This window comes from Scyliorhinus canicula, chromosome 9, assembly GCF_902713615.1.
Source record: "Scyliorhinus canicula chromosome 9, sScyCan1.1, whole genome shotgun sequence".
NCBI classification, from domain to species: domain Eukaryota; kingdom Metazoa; phylum Chordata; class Chondrichthyes; order Carcharhiniformes; family Scyliorhinidae; genus Scyliorhinus; species Scyliorhinus canicula.
In genome coordinates, this window is record NC_052154.1 from 78,533,295 (window position 1) to 78,554,617 (window position 21,323).

At 51.2% G+C, this 21,323-nt stretch overlaps 1 protein-coding gene across 14 annotated transcripts in view; it reads left to right on the plus strand.

The window, feature by feature from the left end:
- Positions 1–21,323, plus strand: part of LOC119971451 (cyclic nucleotide-gated cation channel beta-3-like) — a 284,057-nt gene that overhangs the window by 42,617 nt on the left and 220,117 nt on the right. For all 14 annotated transcript variants that reach the window (XM_038806991.1, XM_038806994.1, XM_038806996.1 and 11 more), the window contains exons 10-16: positions 2,542–2,788; positions 6,286–6,397; positions 8,114–8,192; positions 8,945–9,011; positions 12,808–12,825; positions 18,913–18,988; positions 20,849–20,885. In XM_038806991.1, coding sequence (XP_038662919.1) covers positions 2,542–2,788; positions 6,286–6,397; positions 8,114–8,192; positions 8,945–9,011; positions 12,808–12,825; positions 18,913–18,988; positions 20,849–20,885 — 636 coding nt within the window. The remainder of the gene's footprint in view (positions 1–2,541; positions 2,789–6,285; positions 6,398–8,113; positions 8,193–8,944; positions 9,012–12,807; positions 12,826–18,912; positions 18,989–20,848; positions 20,886–21,323) is intronic.

The following is a 21,323-nucleotide window of genomic DNA, read 5'->3' on the forward strand; positions in this document are numbered from 1 at the left end:
TTGACACTGGAGAGCCTGCCGTACGAAGAGAGATTGAATTGGTTAGGATTGTATTCGCTGGAGTTCAGAAGGATGAGGAGGGATCTCATAGAAACCACAGCCCATCTCCTGGTCGCCCCCTGCTACTCCCCCAGACTCTGGCAGATGCCACCCAGCCAGTGGCACAACTGACAGCCCACAGTTGTGCCGTTGGAAACATGTCTTACCTCCTCTCTCACCCTCAGCAATCACTGTGCCCGCTTCACATTTTTAAATGCCACAAGTGAACCATGCTGGTGTGCCTTCTGCCAGGCAGAGAGGGAGCATCGCAGGAGGCCAGAGACTACCGGGTCGGGCACGTTAATGATATGCTAACAGCTGTTACTGTACGATTAGCGTGCCCACATTGGCGCAAGGCATGGAATGCATTCACACTGCTATCAAGATGCTAGAACATGGCATTCCGTTGGGAGCCCGGTGCCAACCTTGATTTTCGGCTGATGTGCGATTCTCCGCCCGATCCCGATTCTGCCGTCGCTGGACGGAGAATGCTGCCCATGGTGTCAATCTAAGATTAAGCTGCTGAGCTCAATCCTTTTGGTTATTTCTTCAATGTTGACAAAGAAGCCCTCAATTGTATAGTGTAATTAAAACCAATAGACTTCCTTAAACCCATATTTTTCCTTGCGTTTTAAGTAATAAAAGCCATTCACACCAGCCCCTCACAAACAACTGCTGTAATTTAACATGGATACTAAAAAAGTAATAAAATGAGCAAAGGTAAATTACAAATGAAAACTAGCGCAAAATATCAAAAAGGTTAACAAAAGCCAATACTCTCTGGAGTTTAGAAGAATGAGGGGAGGTCAAATTGAGGTTTATAAGACGACAAAATTTATGGATAAGGTAATAATAATAATCGCTTATTGTCACAAGTATGCTTCAATGAAGTTACTGTGAAAAGCCCCTAGTCGCCACATTCCGGCGCCTGTTCGGGGAGGCCGGCACAGGAATTGAACCCGCGCTGCTGGCATTGTTCTGCATTGCAAGCCAGCTATTTAGCCCACTGTGCTAAATCAGCCCCTAAACCAGGTAGACATGGAGCGGATGATTCCTCTTGTGGGACATTCCAGAAAGAGAGGTCATATTCATAGGATAAGAGGTAGCAAATTTAAAACAGAGATGAGGAAAAACTACTTCTCCCAAAGAATTGTGAATCTGTGGAATTCGCTACCCCAGAGTGCGGTGAATGTTGGGACAGTGAGTACATTTAAGGAGGAGTTAGACAGATTTTTAATTAGTAATGGGTTGAAGAATTATGGAGATTGGGCAAGATGGTGGAGTTAAGGCCAGGATGAGATCAGCCATGATCGAATGGCGGAACACACTCCATGGACCATATTGCCTAATTCTGCTCCTATACCTTACGAAGTTATGAACTGTAAATTATCCCTCATAGCAAAAATTCAAACCAAACTATTTGAAACGATGGTTCAGATAAAATCCATAAATGTCACTTAAGACCAACATACAACTCTAATTTGATAGTACTATCAAAATCTAAGTGTCATCTAGTTGCCAGGTGAGAAAAATGTGCTGAATTTAAGTTATTTTTAAAATTATGCGTGATAACTCATTGTTAGTTAATGATCTGTACTTCTCAGTTCGGTTTAAATCCTAGAAAGTTTTACATGCCATGAACAAGATTACTTCATTCCATCAATACTGGCATGAACTTCCCTACATTTCTTCATTTGTACTTTGCATATAAGTGTCGAAGAGACAGAGTTGGGGAAGCAGAAGAGATGCAGAAAGAGGGAATTGGAATGGAAAGAATGAATCAACTATAGGGGGCAGATAGAGAGAGAAAGGGAGAGATGGATCAGAAGAATAATGGGAGTACATCCTGAATTAATGAGGACTAGTTCATTTGACTTTCACAATATCCTAACCTTGTTCAGCTAGCTTGGGAGAGAGTTGATGTTCCTCAAGCATAATTAGCCATGACTAATGAACTCCAGAAAAAATCCCACAGACTCCATCAATGACAATGTTCCTCAGGACTTGAACTTTGTCCCCTTGTGGCTCGTGAACACCAGAAGAATTACATGGAATTTACAGTGCAGAAGGAGGCCATTCGGCCCATCGAGTCTGCACCGGCTCTTGGAAAGAGCACACTACCCAAGGTCAACACCTCCACCCTATCCCAATAACCCAGTAACCCCACCCAACGCTAAGGGCAATTTTGGACACTAAGGGTAATTTATCATGGCCAATCCACCTAACCTGCACATCTTTGGACTGTGGGAGGAAACCGGAGCACCCGGAGGAAACCCACGCACGCACGGGGAGGATGTGCAGACTCCGCACAGACAGTGACCCAAGCCGGAATCGAACCTGGGACCCTGGAGCTGTGAAGCCATTGTGCTATCCACAATGCTACCGTGCTGCCCAATGGTCTGCCTCTGTGCTGTAAGGACTTTTAATACTATGTCAGGGTTTGAACAATGAGTTCGGCATGTCGCTTGTTCACAGAATCTGAGTTTTCCCCTTATTTATCAGTGCCTGAGCCTGAAGCTAAATCTGAGCCTGAAGCTAAACCTGAGCCTGAAGCTAAACCTGAGCCTGAAGCTAAACCTGAGCCTGAAGCTAAACCGGAGCCTGCGCCTGCTCCTGCAGTTAAAGTGGAAGTCGTTGTGGTAACTGAGACTCCTAAAGAAACTATTGACCACCAGGCAGAGCCCCCTGCAGACACTGCACCCACAGTCAAGACGGTTGAAATGCCTCACTCGTCTGCTGGTGGCAGCAGGTAAATAAAACTCACATTTTTGTTTAGAACGAGTGCTTTTATAAAAGGTAGATCATTTGAATGAATTTATGTGTAGTGGTTTGTAAATGTGCCTTACTCCATATCTCTACTGTGCCCAAGGTGGATCATAGAATAATAGAATTTACAGTGCCAAAAGAGGCCAAACGGCCCATCGAGTCTGCACCGGCCCTTGGAAAGAGCACCCCACTTAAGCCCACACCTCCACCCTATCCTCAGTAACCCCATTGATCTTTTTGGACACTAAGGGGCAACTTAGCATGGCCAATGCACCTAACCCGCACATCTTTGGACTGTGGGAGGAAGCCAGAGCTCCCGGAGGAAACCCACGGAGGCACGGGGAGGAAGTGCAAACTCCGCACAGACAGTCACCTGAGGCCGGAATTGAACGTGGGACCCTGGAGCTGTGAGGCAGCAGTGCTAACCACTGTGCCACCGTGTCGCCCCTAAATCATTTGAATGAATTTATGTGTAGTGGTTTGTGAACATGCCTTAACCCACATCTCTACTGTGCCCAGTAAAATGCTAAGCCCACTTCAGCCTATGTACCTTTTTCACCAATCTTGTTGAAGACACCACTCCAACATTACAATCCAAGTTGCTGCCACTGTTGTACAAAGAGACCAGTGTTACAACTTCCCCCAAATAAAATAAAATCTTACAGTAAAGCTGCATCTGAACAACCCTGGCAATGATTTTCCATCACAAAATCTTCTTCCTAATAAACATTGCGCACACACATATTTAATTCTTTATTTCATCAATGCTCCTCTTCCAATTAACCAACAGAACTTGACCCCATAACTGTACCCTCTTCATAATAACCAACACATCCAGGGGCAATTTTAACATGGCATAGCCTGTGGGATTAGGTGTGGGAGGAGGCGTTAAACTGGAAAGAATTGTGAGCATGTTGAGAAGGCGCCTCCAGCCTGGTTCTTCTAAGTTTTACTGAGGTGGGATATGAGAGCGGGCAACTAGCCTGCTCCCAGGAAGTGGGTTGGCTTTTTAAATATGATAATGAGGTTTTGATTTAACCTTTGAAGATGTCACTGGGTGAGCTGTGCTTCCTATGCCTCGGGAAACTGGCACTGAAGCAAGGTAAGCAACACTTCGGGGAGATTATTGGTGACTTTACAGCACTGCTTGTGGGTCAGAATGAGCAGAAATGCTTCTCTGTGGTCAGGGAGCTCCCCTAATCTCATACAAAGGGCCCACAATGCATATTTAGACAACAATCTGTCCCTTCAGAAAAAAACAAAGGTGTTTCCTCAGAGAGGCATATATTGGAGTCATTGAGAGTAATTAGTATATATTGAAAGTGAGGTTTACCTGCTAAATTTTGAGGATGGATATGATGAAGCAATGTGGAGTTTCAGGAAGGAGTTCCATGGGAACACATGGCTGACACCTCTGACCCCAATGATGAAATAGAGCACAGAAACACCGAGGAGCATAGAATGGAACAAACCCATCAAGAGTTTTCGAGATGAGGAAAATCATTTTGAAATTGAAGTGTTGGAGGATGGGGCATCAGTGGAAGTTGTTGAGGACGGGTGAATGAAACCGAGTGCCAATAGAAAGGGACAGCCGGTTTTTGGATGACCTGGTATTTAAGTAGTTGTATTCCAGAAGGCCAGCAAGGAGAATGTTGGGAGATGTTGAAGCTGGAGATGCGGTAAGTATGAATGAAGATTTCAGCAGTGGGGCTGAATTAGGGAAAGAAGTGGGATACTGGAAAAAAGTGGAAATGTGATGCAGGGTTTGAAGTCCGAATTATATGCAACTGAACTTGGGTTTTGCCTGTGGAATGCAATTTATCTTTTATCCCATTCTTTTTTTAAAAAATATTCTTATTCTCCATTTTCACATTTTCTTCAAAATTTACCAACAAACAGTAAACAGTAACAAATACAGTGTCAATCCCCTTATCAACAACAACGATCCCATCCTCCCATCAACCCCCAAACAACGGCCCACCTGACAATATAAGCATCAAATAAAACAAAACCTCCCAAGGAGGAAAAAAAAAGGAAAAGAAAAAGGAATCAGGAATCGCCTATGCTCACCATTGACATATATAGTCCCCCCCCTAATATTCAACACCATCCAATCCCCGGAAGAGTACCGTGGCACCCATGAATTGTAGACACCCCCCCGCCCGTCCTCCCAGACTCCTCCCCTCTACTTCCTCTTGTAAACTCCTCCCCCAACCTCGATTCCTTCCCCCAACTTTTCACCCTGGCTAGAGTCACCGAAACCTGTTCTACCAGGCTCCGATGGCCGCAGCCACTCCCCCCCCCCACCTCACTCCCGTTCACTGGCCAGCTTAAGCCGGCAGGCGTGGAGACCACCGCCTGGGTCTCCTTCCTCCTTGCCCGGTCCCAGGAAAACCAAGAAATCCCCTTTAGCACACAACCCCAGCATACACATCCAGGCCCCAAAGAACCATCATTGCAAGTGAAAGTCCTCACTCTTCCCTTGTCCAAATATACAGAGTCGGCTCATTTAGTACATACACCAACACGCAGTGAGAAAATAAAGTTACATGAGGTTACATCGGTACAAGACCCGCTCTCAGTCTCATTTCTCAATTCGGCCACAGCCCTTCTGCCTTCTCAAGTTACTACTCTTGGCGGCTTGGCCTTTGGTATAGGCCTCCACAACCGATGAGCCCGATCCAGTTCATATCGAGAGGGATCGTCCCCCTCCCCCAATAGCTTCGACAACATCATGGCAAAATACTCCGTCGGCCTCGGGCCCTCCACCCCTTCGGGCAGATCCCGATCCTCAGATTCTTCCGCCTGGATCAGTTTTCCAGGTCTTCCATTTTGGCTCGCAGACCCTTGTTGGTCTCTATCACCCTCCGTAGCTCCTTCCCCATCGAGGTGAGTTGATCACTGTGCTGCGATAATGCCTCTGCCACTTCCTTCAGCGCCTCGCCTTGCTCCCGCACCTCCGTCACTGCGCTCGATACCGCCGCCCTCACCGGGGCAATCGCCTCCTCCACCAGCACTTTCAATACCGCCCCCATCTCCTTCTTCATCGCTTCCACGTGCTTTGTGAACTGTTTATCAAGTCCCACGGCCATCACCTTGGTCATTTCTTCTGCCGAGAGCAATGCGGCCTCCCCTGGTGCCCCAGCCTCCGCTTTCCTTGCAGTTCCTACGCTGACTTTTCCACTCACCGACGGACTTTCGTTAACCCCCTTTTTCACGGCCGTTTTTTTCCCAAACTTGGGCATCTCTCCTCACTGTGCCTTCTTACAGCTTTTTCAACCTCCGTTGCCCCTGGGATCCGGCGTTAAAACCCCAAAAATTCTATTCCGGAGCGGGAGCCATCCAGTGTGCGGCTGCCTCCCGCCCTCCGTCACCGGAAGTCCTTTTATCCCATTCTAAAAACCCATTGGTATACAAAATAAAATTTAGGAACTAAATCAGTTTTCCTATTTTGTCTCAATTTTACCACATGATTTGCAGTGTGCTTGGTTGGTTGAAACAAAGCCTGGTGAAGGTGGTCCCTCAGCCTGTAATGAGTTCTGTGCCTGGCACTACGGAAGTGGAAGTAAAATCAGCTCTCCCAGAAAACAAGGTGCGTTCTGATGGCTCCTGACTAATATTACTTCAATGTTTTCAAACTTGTTGAATGAATAATTATTTGACAACTTTTTTTTTGTACTTCATGAAGGATCCAATATTTTAGATGTGTGTTTGGGCTGTGTCAGATGCTTCTGCTGAAGAAGCAGGGACAAGGATAAAAGCTACAGTGGCTGGAATTCCCCATCCCTTCGCTGGCGGAGAGATTCTTTGGTGCTGCCGGCAGTGCGCCCCCGCCCGTGGGTTTACCGGTAGCTTCAATGGGAAATCCCATTGACAGCGGCGGGAACAGAGAATTCCGCCATCAGTGAATGGCGCATCGCCTCCCACTGCCGGGAAACACAGGGCTAGGAGGCCGGAGAATCCCATTTTATCTACACCTGGCCTATGTCATTTTATTTCATTTTGGTGACATTTAGAGCTGGACAAGATATTACCCCATCCTTCCAAATCACCTTAAAACCGGTCTCAGATGAGCATCCCATACTGAAGCCATGACCATATCCATCATGAAGTATGACCATATCCATCATCAGCCATCCTTGCATTCGCAAAGCTTGGCAATATGATGTGGATCACTTTGTGTGGAGGATCTGATGCCACTTGGAGCTTGCCTGAGACTGAACGTAATTCTGACTTTTAGGACCGAATTAGTCAGGATAATTGCTGACTCTACAAACCCAACTTGGGAGGCGGTTGGATTTTTGTTGGGGGGGGGGGGGGGGGGGGGAGCAGGGGCAGTGTTCCAGCCTGCTGACCCTGAAAAGAGTTCAAAGGCAGCCACAAAGGCTATCGGTTGCCAAGGCTGGCTGCTTAAAAGACCTGCTTCAGTGCTCTGGGACTTTGTCCCGGTTGTGAACAAAAAAGCAGTAAAACAATAAGTCAGCTCCCAAACCCTCACCCCAAACACCCCCTCACCCCAACACACTGTCCACGTCCCAACATGCCACTCATGCCTTCCACCCACTCTCTCTGGCCTTTCATTTCCTCTCTGCCAACCTATTCCCCGTTATTATGGCCACAGCAGATGTCGTTTGCTGATCAAGCCAGATGCCAGAGGGAAACTTGTCAAATTGCCATGGCCCACACATTTGTGTGGACCAGTACTAAACGGAGCCCTGGTGAGGCCTTGCAGCGCGGCAGTTGAGCCCTGGGCGTCAGATTAATCTGATGTCCAGGTATTTAAGTGACCCATTAGGTTCATTCAAATATCCAGTTCTGGATCTCGCCCAGTGAGACCGCACCGGGCGGACCGAGTCAGGTGACTCCAATCGGCCCAGCTCCTGGAGCGGAGCCCAATTTGGGGCTCTTGCATAATTCACCCGTTGCCCCCAAATCCAGGCCAGGCACAATGGGGTCGCTGAACCGCGCCAATTGTTTCTGTTATCTACCAGTTGAGTTCACACGTTTTGATCTGTTTCAGTGAGTTTGTGGTCAGCTCAGGTAATGAAATTGATACTCAATGCCACTAAATCAGTTCCCAGCATTGAAGCTAGTGTTTGAATTACATTGGAATTGGCTACTAATTTACTATAATAACTATAATTGGATAATAACAGACTCCATATTTGTGAAAGGAACTCCTCCGCATTCTTTCTGCAGTGACAGAGAACCAGAGAAGTAATTCTTATTCTTACCATTTGATCCAATCATGTTGTTCCCATTCAGCTTTTTGAAGCCCTAAAAACTTTCTGTCACATCTCCTTTCAAGGTCCCAGTGGAAGAGAAGAAGCCAGAACAGAATGTGACTGAGGTTAAAGTGGAAGTGTCCAAAGTCACTATTATAGAAGGTATTATAGTCCATCTGTAATTAGCCATAGTCTAAGAGGAGCCAGGGGCATCTTTCTCTCTTAAAGCTTGAGGGGCGCCACTTTGCATTAAGCAAGGTTGGCCAGGAATTCCTTCCACTCATACTGCCTGCCTTAGACATGTTGGAAGGACGAGCAGGTTGATTGTCAACTTATTTGGCCACACGCGATGCTCCTTTCATGGCCCAAGGTCCTGGAGTGGGACTTGAACCTAGAGCTTCTGGCTTGGAGGCCGAGGTGCTATCTGATAGAACAAGATGGTATTACATGGATTAATGAATACATATATTTTATTAAAATATGTGAATCATTGGTGAACCCACCAGAAATAAGCTGCAACCCCACCTTCTACAATATTAGATACTATCTGTATCTGTTTGTTGTAATCATTTCTGATACCATCGTATTTATAATATCCCCATGTCCTCAACCATATTTGCAGTCCAGGTCAAGTCACAGGACTGTGTCTGGGTAAATGTTGATGAGCTTAGATGAAGAGAGTGGGGAGAGGTGCATGAGGAGCATAAATGTAAGCATGGACTGTTGGGCTGAATGGTCTGTTTGTGTGCTGTAAATACTTTGTAATGCTATGCAAGTTACAAGATTGCTCATAGCACTATACAGATTGCAGAACTATGAGAGGATTGGTCTAGATTTCAGATTCACATTGTAGTAAGGTACTAGGCCAGTCTCCAGTATCTGCATAATGATATTTTGTGTGGTGATTTCCTCAGTTGTTCCAGCTGATCCTGCCCCAGATCCTGTGAAAGTGAAAGAAGAGAAGCCAATCGCCATGACCAGGTATGAATTTTGGGTAGTAAGCAGGTGCGTGGAGGTTTATAGAGCTCTCCCCTTGTCACTAGATTAGAGTGATAGTTCTAACTCAGCGACTGATAGGGGAACTTTCACCTGTTCAATGATCAGGTATTTTCCCTTTCAGACATGGTGGATTTTTGACTGTAACTCGGAGATGTGTTTACAGTTCTTGGGGCCCCGCACTCATCTTCATTTCTGCACCCCCCAAACTCAGGCCCCTCCCGATCCCACCCACCCTTACCCCACAGAACGCAAAGGTGGAAGCCACAAACGACACACATCGATCACTGCTTTTTAATTAGACATGCCGGTATGAATAATTGCTGAATTGAAATCCAAGCCTACTCCTTGTCAGAATTATTTTAAAAATATATTTTGTTTCAAACGTCTTCAAAGGTACGAAAGCACAAATAAATCAGAAAACATTCTCCACACCTCACAGTTCACAGTTTGTACATGTTTTTCTCGTCCTGGGGGAGTGGGTGGGAGGGTCTGGAATACAAACAGGAACCTTGGCAGAATGTTCATTTTTACCACCTGGACTCTCCCTGCCAATGTCAGGTGTAACGTATCTCATCTCCTAACGTCCTCCTTAACCTCCTCCACCAACATTGTCAGGTTCCACTTGAGCATCATCACTCACTCCCCCATCACCTGAATACCCAAATACCTAAACCTGTCCCTGGCTACTCTAAATGACAGCACCCGAAGATTGGCTCCCCGACCCACCGCACTCATCGGAAACATCTAATTCTTTCCAACAGTCAGCTTGTACCCTGAGAAAGCCCCGAACCTTTCTAAAATGTCCATAATTCTCCCCATGCTCTCCAGTGGGTCAGATACAAACAGCAGCAGGTCGTCTGCGTACAGCAACACCCGGTGTTCACTGCCCCCCCCTCACATTCCCCTGTCACTCTAGTGACCCTCTCAGGGCCTTCCCCAAGGGCTCTATCCCCATTGCAAATAGCAGCGGCACAGCGGACACTCCTGCCTCATTCCCCTATGCGACTCAAAGCTCAGTGAACTCATCTCGTTTGTCCGTAAACTCGTCACTGGAGCCACCCACAGCAGACACATCCACCTCACAAACTTTGGCTCAAACCCAAACATTCCCAAAATCTCAAATAGGTACTGCCACTTCAACCGGTCGAAAGCCTTCTCTGCGTCCTTTCAGACCACCACCTCCGCACCCATCTCTTCGACGGGGTCATGATTACCTTTAATAACCGCCTAATGTTACTGGAAAGCTGCCTACCCTTCACAAAACCTGTTTGGTCCTCTGCAACCACCCCCGGAACGCATCCTTCCATTCTCCCCGCCACCAACTTAGCCAACACTTTCACAGCTGTGTTCAACAGTGATATGGGCCTGTATGGCCCACTCTTCAACGGGTCCTTCCCCTTCTTCCGGGTTACTGTGATCAACGCCTGGGTCAGTGTCTCCGGCAGCTCCCCCTTCTCCAGCGCCTCACTAAACATCCCTGATAGATGTGGTGCCAACTCCGTCGCAAACATCTTATAGAACTCCGCCGGGTAACCGTTCAACCCTTGTGCCTTCCCCGACTTCATCCCTCTTATGCTTTCCATCACCTTTCTCAGCTCTATAATAATAGGCTTACATTAACATTGCAATGAAGTTACTGTGAAAAGCCCCTATTCACCACACTCTGGCACCCGACGGTTCCTCCAGTGCCTGCCTCCTCTCCTCATCCAGCCTAGGGAATTCCAGCTCATCCAAAAAGCGCCCCATATCCTCTTCCTCACCACCCGGCTTGGCCCTATATAACTTCCCATAATACTTCCTGAATGCCTAGTTAATCTTCCCCGGCTCCGACACTACCTCCTCCTTCCCTGTCCACGCCCTCAATATTTCCCTGGATGCAGTCTGCCTCCGTTGCTGGTGGGCTGAGGCACGGTGTGTTTCATTGTTAATCCACCTCTGCTCTAACACCTTCTTTAAGGACGCAACGGGCGCGATTCTCCAGAAAAATTTCCAAGTGTTGTAGCGAGCATGAATTGCCACGAGTTTCCCGATGCTTAGCCCAGTGAAACCGGCAACGCAATTCAATGTTAATTGGTCCACTTAATGAGGCCTCACGGGCTTCTCGCCGCAAATAACGCCTCACTGGCCGTGCTCGCCAGGCCCCCGCTAATAAGGTCGAGCAGCACTTAAACTGCACTTGCGCGGCCAACCCCAGCCAGCTCGCAATAATGGCGGCCAAGAGACCAGCCCCAAGATTCGGGGATGCTGACCTGGGGAGGCAGATATCTGGGAACACCACCACCTGGATGTTCCCCTCCAAGTCACTCACCATTCTGCTTTGGAAATACATCGCCGTCCCTTCACTGTCGCTGGGTTAAAATCCTGGAACTCCCTCCCTCACACCACTGTGGGTGCACAGGGACTGCAGCGGTTCAAGAAGCAGCTCACCACCACCATCTGATGGAGAATTAAGGATGTGCAATAAATGTTGGCCTAACGAAGCACACATTCCTTGAATGACTTAAAAGAAGCATCATAGAATCTTAGAATCCCTACAGTGCAGAAGGAGGCCATTTGGCCCATCAAGTCTGCACCGACCCTTCAAATGGGCACACGAGCCATGTCCACTCCACCCTTGCCCTGCACATCCTTGGACACTAAGGGGCAATTTAGCACGGCCAATCACCCTAATCTGCACATTTTGGACTGTGAGAGGAAAATGGAGCACCCGGAGGAAACCCACAGAGACACGGCGAGAACATGTAAACTCCGCACAGACAGTCACCCGAGGTCGGAATCGAACCCGGGTCCCTGGTGCTGTGAGACAGCAGTGCTAACCACTGTGCCACCTGACAAATGTCAGGAGGGGTGGACCTTCAGGTGGGAGGTCAACGCACGGTAAAGGTAAATGTAGTTGACAGCTGATTGCAGATGTGCTGTAGCACTAAACAATAGAGTGACACAGAGGCTGACCCTGCTCACAAGCAGTGATGCTGCATCACCGAGATTTCATTGATCAACAAACAGGTTGTTTGGCTACTCTATTTGTCTGCCCCTAGGTTTCATGTTGTTTTCGTTATTGCCTGTGACTTTTCTGCAGCCTTCGCAAGGCTGCCAGGGAATTGAAATGCATCGTAAAGTTTATTCAAGAGGTTGCAGAACTTTAGCTTCCTCATAATGATTCCTCCCCATTGTCACAGTCATTCAGATTCAGCCGACATATAATTTACCTCTCCCACCATTTGTGTCTTCCCCAAACCAGTCTGAGCTTGCAACTGGATGAATAATTATTCAAATGTATTTCTATTCATTACTGATGTGGGTGTTGCCAGCAAAGTCAGCATTTCAGTTTCCATTCCTGATGGCCTTTGAGAAGATGCTGGAGAGCAACAATTCAGGGAGTTCCAGGATTTTGAACAAACAACACTGAAGGAACGGGGTGCGTTCCCAAGTCAGGATGGTTTGTGGCTTAGAGATGGTCATGTTCCCATGCACCAGTCCATTGACCCTCTCGGTGGGAGAGGTCACAGGCTTGGGTACTTTCGAAGAAAATAATCATTCAAATTGTCCTCACCCAGTGAGCTGAGGGCTGAATTACCCATGGCTTAGTGGGCAAGATTAACACAAATTTTAAGCCATTTACTATTCATTTAAATCTAAGGTGCCCCTTACCCCCTCGCCATTGACCACCTCCCACCACCCTTACCCCTGACACCACCTATTCAAAACCATTGTGATATATTTGCTTCTTTGCAAATATTAGCAAATATCTAATCACTATTTTCCCATTGCTTTGCAGCAGTAAAGAGGATAAAAGGTAACAGTGCTCAATGTGCAGAGAAAAACAGATGCGCTTTGCTTATTTTTAAAGCTCATTAGTGTATGCGATTGTTCGAGTCATTGAAACCCTGCAGAGCGGAAGGAGGCCTTTCAGCCTATTGTGTCCAATATGGGGAGGGAGAGTGTGAAGGGGGGAAGGGGAGAGGGGAGGGAGAGTGTGAAGGGGAGGGAGAGTGTGAAGGGGAGGGAAAGTGTGAAGGGGAGGGAGAGTGTGAAGGGGAGGGGAGAGTGTGAAGGGGAGGGAGAGTGTGAAGGGGGAGGGAGAGGGTGAAGGGGAGGGAGAGTGTGAAGGGGGAGGGAGAGTGTGAAGGGGGAGGGAGAGTGTGAAGGGGGAGGGAGAGTGTGAAGGGGAGGGAGAGTGTGAAGGGGGAGGAGAGTGGGGGAAGGGAGAGTGTGAGGGAGGGAGTGTGAAGGGAGGGAGAGGGTGGAAGGGGGAAGGGGAGAGGGGAGGGAGAGTGTGAAGGGGGAGGGAGAGTGTGAAGGGGGAGGGAGAGTGTGAAGGGGGGAGGGAGAATGTGAAGGGGGAGGGAGAGTGTGAAGGGGAGGGAGAGTGTGAAGGGGAGGGAGAGTGTGAAGGGGGAGGGAGAGTGTGAAGGGGAGGGAGAATGTGAAGGGGAGGGGGAGTGTGAGGGGAGGCGGAGTGTGAAGGGGGGAGAGTGTGAAGGGGGAGGGAGAATGTGAAGGGGAGGGAGAGTGTGAAGGGGAGGGGGGAGTATGAAGGGGGAGGGAGAGTGTGAAGGGGAGGGAGAGTGTGAAGGGGGAGGGGGAGGGGAGTGTGAAGGGGAGGGAGAGTGTGAAGGGGGAGGGAGAGTGTGAAGGGGGGGAGGGAGAGTGTGAAGGGGAGGGGGAGTGTGAAGGAGAGGGGAAGTGTGAAGGGGAGGGAGAGTGTGAAGGGGAGGGAGAGTGTGAAGGGGAGGGAGTGTGTGAAGGGGGAGGGAGAGTGTGAAGGGGAGGGAGAGTGCGAAGGGGAGGGAGAGTGTGAAGGGGGAGGGAGAGTGTGAAGGGGAGGGAGAGTCTGGAGGGGAGGGAGAGTGTGAAGGGGAGGGAGAGTGTGAAGGGGAGGGAGAGTGTGAAGGGGAGGGAGAGTGTGAAGGGGAGGGAGAGTGTGAAGGGGAGGGAGAGTGTGAGGGGGAGGGAGAGTGTGAAGGGGGAGGGAGAGTGTGAAGGGGAGCGAGAATGTGAAGGGGAGGGGAGAGTTTGAGGGGAGGGGGAGTGTGAAGGGGAGGGAGAGTGTGAAGGGGAGGGAGAGTGTGAAGGGGAGGGAGAGTGTGAAGGGGAGGGGAGGGAGAGTGTGAAGGGGAGGGAGAGTGTGAAGGGGGAGGGAGAGTGTGAAGGGGAGGGAGAGTGTGAAGGGGAGGGAGAGTGTGAAGGGGAGGGAGGGGGGGAGGGGAGTGTGAAGGGGGAGGGAGAGTGTGAAGGGGGAGGGAGAGTGTGAAGGGGAGGGAGAGTGTGAAGGGGGAGGGGGAGTGTGAAGGGGAGGGGGAGGGAGTGTGAGGGGAGGGAGAGTGTGAAGGGGAGGGAGAGTGTGAAGGAGGGGGGAGTGTGAAGAGGGGTGGGAGTGATGCGGGGGAGGAAGAGTGTGAAGGGGGTGGGAGTGATGCAGGGGAAGGGAGAGTGTGAAGGGGGGTGGGAGTGATGCGGGGGGGAGGGAGAGTGTGAAGGGGGTGGGAGTGATACGGGGGGGGCACGAAAGTGTGAAGGGGTGTGAGTGATGCGGGGGGGGGAGAGTGTGAAGGGGGGGAGTGATGCGGGGGGGAGAGTGTGAAGGGGGGTGGGAGTGATGCGGGGGGGAGGTGGAGTGTGAAGGGGGGTGGGAGTGATGCGGGGGAGGGAGAGTGTGAAGGGGGGTGGGAGTGATGCAGGGGAGGGAGAGTGTGAAGGGGGGTGGGAGTGATGCGGGGGAGGGAGAGTGTGAAGGGGGGTGGAAGTGATGCGGGGGGGGAGAGTGTGAAGGGGGTGGGAGTGATGCGGGGGGGGACAGTGTGAAGGGGGTGGGAGTGATGCGGGGGGGAGAGTGTGAAGGGGGGGTGGGAGTGATGCGGGGGAGGGAGAGTGTGAAGGGGAGGGGGAGTGTGAAGGGAGAGGGGGAGGGGAATGTGAAGGGGAGGGGGAGGGGGGAGTGTGAAGGGGGAGGGAGAGTGTGAAGGGAGAGGGGGAGGGAGAGTGTGAAGGGGAGGGAGAGTGTGAAGGGGAGGGAGAGTGTGAAGGGAGAGGGGGAGGGAGAGTGTGAAGGGGAGGGAGAGTGTGAAGGGAGAGGGGGAGGGTGAATGTGAAGGGGAGGGTGAGTGTGAAGGGGAGGGGGAGTGTGAAGGGGAGGGAGAGTGTGAAGGGAGAGGGGGAGGGAGAATGTGAGGGGAGGGTGAGTGTGAAGGGGGAGGGAGAGTGTGAAGGGAGCGGGGGAGGGAGAATGTGAAGGGGAGGGAGAGTGTGAAGGGAGAGGGGGAGGGAGAATGTGAAGGGGAGGGTGAGTGTGAAGGGAGGGAGGGAGAGTGGAGGAAGGGGGAGGGGAATGTGAGGGAAGGGGGAGGGAGAGTGTGAAGGGGGGGGGAGGTGTGAGTGTAAGGGGAGGGGGAGGGAGAGTGTGAAAGGAGAGGGGGAGGGAGAGTCTGAAGGGGAGGGGGAGGGAGAGGGTGAAGGGAGCGGGAGGGAGAGTCTGAAGGGAGAGGGGAGGGAGAGTGTGAAGGGGAGGGAGGTGTGGAGGGAGAGGGGGAGGTGGAATGTGAAGGGGAGAGCGGGAGGGAGAGTGTGAAGGGAGAGGGGGAGGGAGAGTGTGAAGGGGCGGGGAGAGTGTGAAGGGAGAGGGGGGAGGTGGAATGTGAAGGGGGAGCAGGAGGGAGAGTGTGAAGGGAGGGAGAGTGTGAAGGGAGAGGGGGAGGGAGAATGTGAAGGGGGAGCGGGAGGGAGAGTGTGAAGGGAGAGGGGGAGGGAGAGTGTGAAGGGGAGGGAGAGTGTGGAGGGAGAGGGGGAGGGAGAATGTGAAGGGAGAGGGGGAGGGAGAGTGTGAAGGGGGAGCGGGAGGGAGAGTGTGAAGGGGAGGGAGAGTGTGAAGGGAGAGGGGGAGGGAGAATGTGAAGGGAGAGGGGGAGGGAGAGTGTGAAGGGGAGGGAGAGTGTGAAGGGGAGGGAGAGTCTGGAGGGGAGGGAGAGTGTGAAGGGGAGGGAGAGTGTGAAGGGGAGGGAGAGTGTGAAGGGGAGGGAGAGTGTGAAGGGGAGGGAGAGTGTGAAGGGGAGGGAGAGTGTGAGGGGGAGGGAGAGTGTGAAGGGGGAGGGAGAGTGTGAAGGGGAGCGAGAATGTGAAGGGGAGGGGGAGTTTGAGGGGAGGGGGAGTGTGAAGGGGAGGGAGAGTGTGAAGGGGAGGGAGAGTGTGAAGGGGAGGGAGAGTGTGAAGGGGAGGGGGAGGGAGAGTGTGAAGGGGAGGAAGAGTGTGAAGGGGGAGGGAGAGTGTGAAGGGGGAGGGAGAGTGTGAAGGGGAGGGAGAGTGTGAAGGGGAGGGAGAGTGGGGAGGGGGAGTGTGAAGGGGGAGGGAGAGTGTGAAGGGGGAGGGAGAGTGTGAAGGGGAGGGAGAGTGTGAAGGGGGAGGGGGAGTGTGAAGGGGAGGGGGAGGGGAGTGTGAAGGGGAGGGAGAGTGTGAAGGGGAGGGAGAGTGTGAAGGGGAGGGGGAGTGTGAAGAGGGGCTGGGAGTGATGCGGGGGAGGAAGAGTGTGAAGGGGGGTGGAAGTGATACGGGGGGAAGGGAGAGTGTGAAGGGGGGTGGGAGTGATGCGGGGGGGGAGGGAGAGTGTGAAGGGGGTGGGAGTGATACGGGGGGGCACGAAAGTGTGAAGGGGTGTGAGTGATGCGGGGGGAGGGAGAGTGTGAAGGGGGTGGGAGTGATGCGGGGGGGAGAGTGTGAAGGGGGGTGGGAGTGATGCGGGGGGGAAGGGAAAGTGTGAAGGGGGGGTGGGAGTGATGCGGGGGAGGGAGAGTGTGAAGGGGGGTGGGAGTGATGCAGGGGAGGGAGAGTGTGAAGGGGGGTGGGAGTGATGCGGGGGAGGGAGAGTGTGAAGGGGAGTGGAAGTGATGCGGGGGGGAGAGTGTGAAGGGGGTGGGAGTGATGCGGGGGGGACAGTGTGAAGGGGGTGGGAGTGATGCGGGGGGGAGAGTGTGAAGGGGGGTGGGAGTGATGCGGGGGAGGGAGAGTGTGAAGGGGAGGGGGAGTGTGAAGGGAGAGGGGGAGGGGGAATGTGAAGGGGAGGGGGAGGGGGAGTGTGAAGGGGAGGGAGAGTGTGAAGGGAGAGGGGGAGGGAGAGTGTGAAGGGGAGGGAGAGTGTGAAGGGGAGGGAGAGTGTGAAGTGAGAGGGGGAGGGAGAGTGTGAAGGGGAGGGAGAGTGTGAAGGGAGAGGGGGAGGGTGAATGTGAAGGGGAGGGTGAGTGTGAAGGGGAGGGGGAGTGTGAAGGGGAGGGAGAGTGTGAAGGGAGAGGGGGAGGGAGAATGTGAAGGGGAGGGTGAGTGTGAAGGGGAGGGAGAGTGTGAAGGGAGAGGGGGAGGGAGAATGTGAAGGGGAGGGAGAGTGTGAAGGGAGAGGGGGAGGGAGAATGTGAAGGGGAGGGTGAGTGTGAAGGGGAGGGAGAGTGTGAAGGGAGAGGGGGAGGGAGAATGTGAAGGGAAGGGGGAGGGAGAGTGTGAAGGGGAGGGGGAGGGTGAGTGTGAAGGGGAGGGGGAGGGAGAGTGTGAAAGGAGAGGGGGAGGGAGAGTCTGAAGGGGAGGGGGAGGGAGAGTGTGAAGGTGGAGCGGGAGGGAGAGTCTGAAGGGAGAGGGGGAGGGAGAGTGTGAAGGGGAGGGAGAGTGTGGAGGGAGAGGGGGAGGTGGAATGTGAAGGGGAGCGGGAGGGAGAGTGTGAAGGGAGAGGGGGAGGGAGAGTGTGAAGGGGAGGGAGAGTGTGAAGGGAGAGGGGGAGGTGGAATGTGAAGGGGGAGCAGGAGGGAGAGTGTGAAGGGAGGGAGAGTGTGAAGGGAGAGGGGGAGGGAGAATGTGAAGGGGGGAGCGGGAGGGAGAGTGTGAAGGGAGAGGGGGAGGGAGAGTGTGAAGGGGAGGGAGAGTGTGGAGGGAGAGGGGGAGGGAGAATGTGAAGGGAGAGGGGGAGGGAGAGTGTGAAGGGGGAGCGGGAGGGAGAGTGTGAAGGGGAGGGAGAGTGTGAAGGGAGAGGGGGAGGGAGAATGTGAAGGGAGAGGGGGAGGGAGAGTGTGAAGGGAGGGAGAGTGTGAAGGGGAGCGGGAGGGAGAGTGTGAAGGGGAGGGAGAGTGTGGAGGGAGAGGGGGAGGGAGAATGTGAAGGGAGAAGGGGAGGGAGAGTGTGAAGGGGGAGCGGAAGGGGGAGTGTGAAGAAAGGAGGGTGTGTGTGAGGGGGAAGTAGAGCGGGGGAAAGGGGGGACTGTTAGGGGGAAGAGCCCAGGGTGTGTGGGGGGGAGAGCGGAGGGTGTGTGGGGGGGGGAGAGCGGAGTGTGTCGGGGGGAGAGCGAGGGCGAGGGAGTTTGAGGGTGGGGAATGGGGAGCTGTTGGGAGAGGGGTTGGGAGGTGTCTAGACGCCTCAACAATGTTGATGCACCAACCACCATTGTTATTCCCAATATCTCTGGGCCTGTAAATCCCAGTGAAGTCCCCAGGTTTACCATGTGGGTGTCATTGGTCTTGTGAGGTAGGGCTTCCAGTGGGACTTACAGTAACAGCAGAAACCTACTGTATCTGACTCAATGCTACTTGTAGAATGCTGGACCGAAGGACTTCCACGGCATTCCTGAGGGAATTTAGTTTCTCACTACCCAGCTCACCGTGGAAGCAGTTGCATTTGGACAAATTACTAGAAAGCTGCAAGCCTATTGTAATGGGCCCTTTGAGTGGCATAGAAATGGGGGATAAATGTAGAACCTGAAAGAATTCACAATTAACACATCTATTGACTCTGAGGTAAAAAATGGGAGATCTATGGGAGCAAGGTCAGGGTCAATTCGTAACTATTTTTATTCAAGATTGATGTCTGATCAAATCGTTGCTAATTATTTAACTTATTTTATTGTTCTGCTCTTCAGTGTATTCAGTTGGCTAGTCCAAGGTCTTGGGAAAGCTGTACCACAGCCGGTGATCAGATCCAAATTGATAAAGGAGGTATGTTCTGAACGAGAATTTAACTAAAAGGAATGTCAGGATGCTGACTCAGAGAAATTGACTTCAATCTTGAGAAATCAGCATTGGTTGAAATCAGATGGTCAGCATTTTGACTGAGAGGAATGATTTAGTTAACATAACCGGGGAGGTCATTGCAGCCATGGTACAAAGTTGGACATAATAGCTGAATTTGAGAGGTGAGATGAAAGTGACTGCTCCAGATACCAGGACAACATTTAACTGAGATACATAAGTAACCCGAGTAAAACTAAAATCTATATGGCTCATAGGAAGATCGTTGCAAGTATGGGAGACCAGTCAACTCAACGTAAAGACATTGCTGCAGGAGTCCCTCAGGACAGAGTCTTCGATCCAGCCGATTTCTGCTGCTTCATCCATGATCTCCCCTCCAGCATAAGGTTGGAAGTGGATATATTCGCTGATAATTGCAGTGTTCAGCTCCATGAATAATTCCTCAGATATTGAATTACAAAGAAACAAAGAACAAAGAAAAGTATAGCACAAGAACAGGCCCTTCGGCCCTCCAAGCCGGTGCCGACCATGCTGCCCGTCTAAACTAAAATCTTCTACACTTCCTGGGTCCGTATCCCTCTATTCCCATCCTATCCATGTATTTGTCAAGATGCCCCTTAAATGTCACTAGCATCCCAGCTTCCACCACCTCCTCCAGCAGCGTGTTCCAGGCACCCACTACCCTCTGTGTAAAAAACTTGATCGTGCATCTCCTCTAAACCTTGCCCCTCGCACCTTAAACCTGTGGCCCCTAGTAATTGACTCCTCTACCCTGGGAAAAGTCTCTGACTATCCACTCTGTCTCTGCCCCTCATAATTTTGTAGACCTCTATCAGGTCGCCCCTCAACCTCCGTTGTTCCAGTGAGAACAAACCGAGTTTATTCAACCGCTCCTCGTAGCTAATGCCCTCCATACCAGGCAACATCCTGGTAAATCTCTTCTGCTCCCTCTCTAAAGCCTCCACATCCTTCTGGTAGTGTGGCGACCAAAATTGAACACTATACTCCAAGTGTGGCCTAACTCAGGTTCTCTACAGCTGCAACATGACTTGCCAATTGTTTCATAACCACATGCAAAATGGCTGGGACAACATCCCAGCTTGAGTTAGTAGTTAATAAGCAACATTTGCACCACACAATTGCCAGGGAATGACCATCTCCAACAATGGGATCCTTACCAGGGAGGGGGGTTCAACATGATCAGCATCTCAACTGGGCCGGCCATGTAAATGTTGTGATGACTGGAGCAGGTTCGAGGCTGGATATTCTGTGGCAAATTACTAACCTACTTACTCGCCTAGAGCTCTGCTCCATCATCGAGGCACAGATCCATAGTATGATGGAATGCACACCACTTCCCTGGATGGATGCTGCTGCAGGACCACTCCAGGAGTTTGATGCCATGCAACACCCCATCCACCAACTTTAACAAACCATTGGTTGATGTAGGAGCAGGAATGCGCTACTGAACCACACAGAGGAAGTTGTCGACTTCTAAATTCCCCCCCCAAAATCCTCATTGCTCTCCTTCCTCCCTTCGGAAATCCCCTCCCTGTGACCCCCTAAACCACCTCTCCCATCTGCTGGGCAGCTGCCACTTGCATCCATTTCAAACAGCCAGCTAATCTGCAACATTGAGATGAGGCCTAGAAGTAAAATAGCTTGGCCCTCAAACTTAGATCAGCAAGTGCACTTTGATCGCGTCCTGCTCCTTTGCCTGCCTAAACCCATTGGGAGTTAAAGTTCATCCCAATAGGAATCAAATTCATAGGCAGCTTGGAGTTTATGTTGTAACATTCCTCTAAAGTGTGTGACTTTATTTTCTAGGTTGATGGGACTACAACCGCCTGTCCCACGGAAGAAAGTGAGTACAATATTTCTTGAATCCTTTCTGTAGATTTATGCATGGCCAAAGAATTTCGGAAAAAATTTCACACTGTAACATGGAGCAGGTCTCTGGGCAATAACGCTTTATGTTGGAGACAGAAAGGCACTCTGCTGTGGGATCTGTCAGGGCACAGAGTTGGTGGTTATGCTGCAGGGCAGTAATAGGGATATGAAACATAGTGGGGGTCATTGGACTGTGTGTCTTTGAGAGGTAGGACACTGACAGGGGTAGGGAGCACATCACGGCCAACAGAACAGCCAAAGGAAATACTAAATAATACCAATTTTTGATTTTGAATTTGTTCATGGGATGTGGCTATTGCTGACCGGCATTTATTGCCCAACCTTTGGTGATGGAGAGCTGCCTCACTTACAGCCACAAAGACAACTTCAGTCCTTTATTACAACTAGGCAA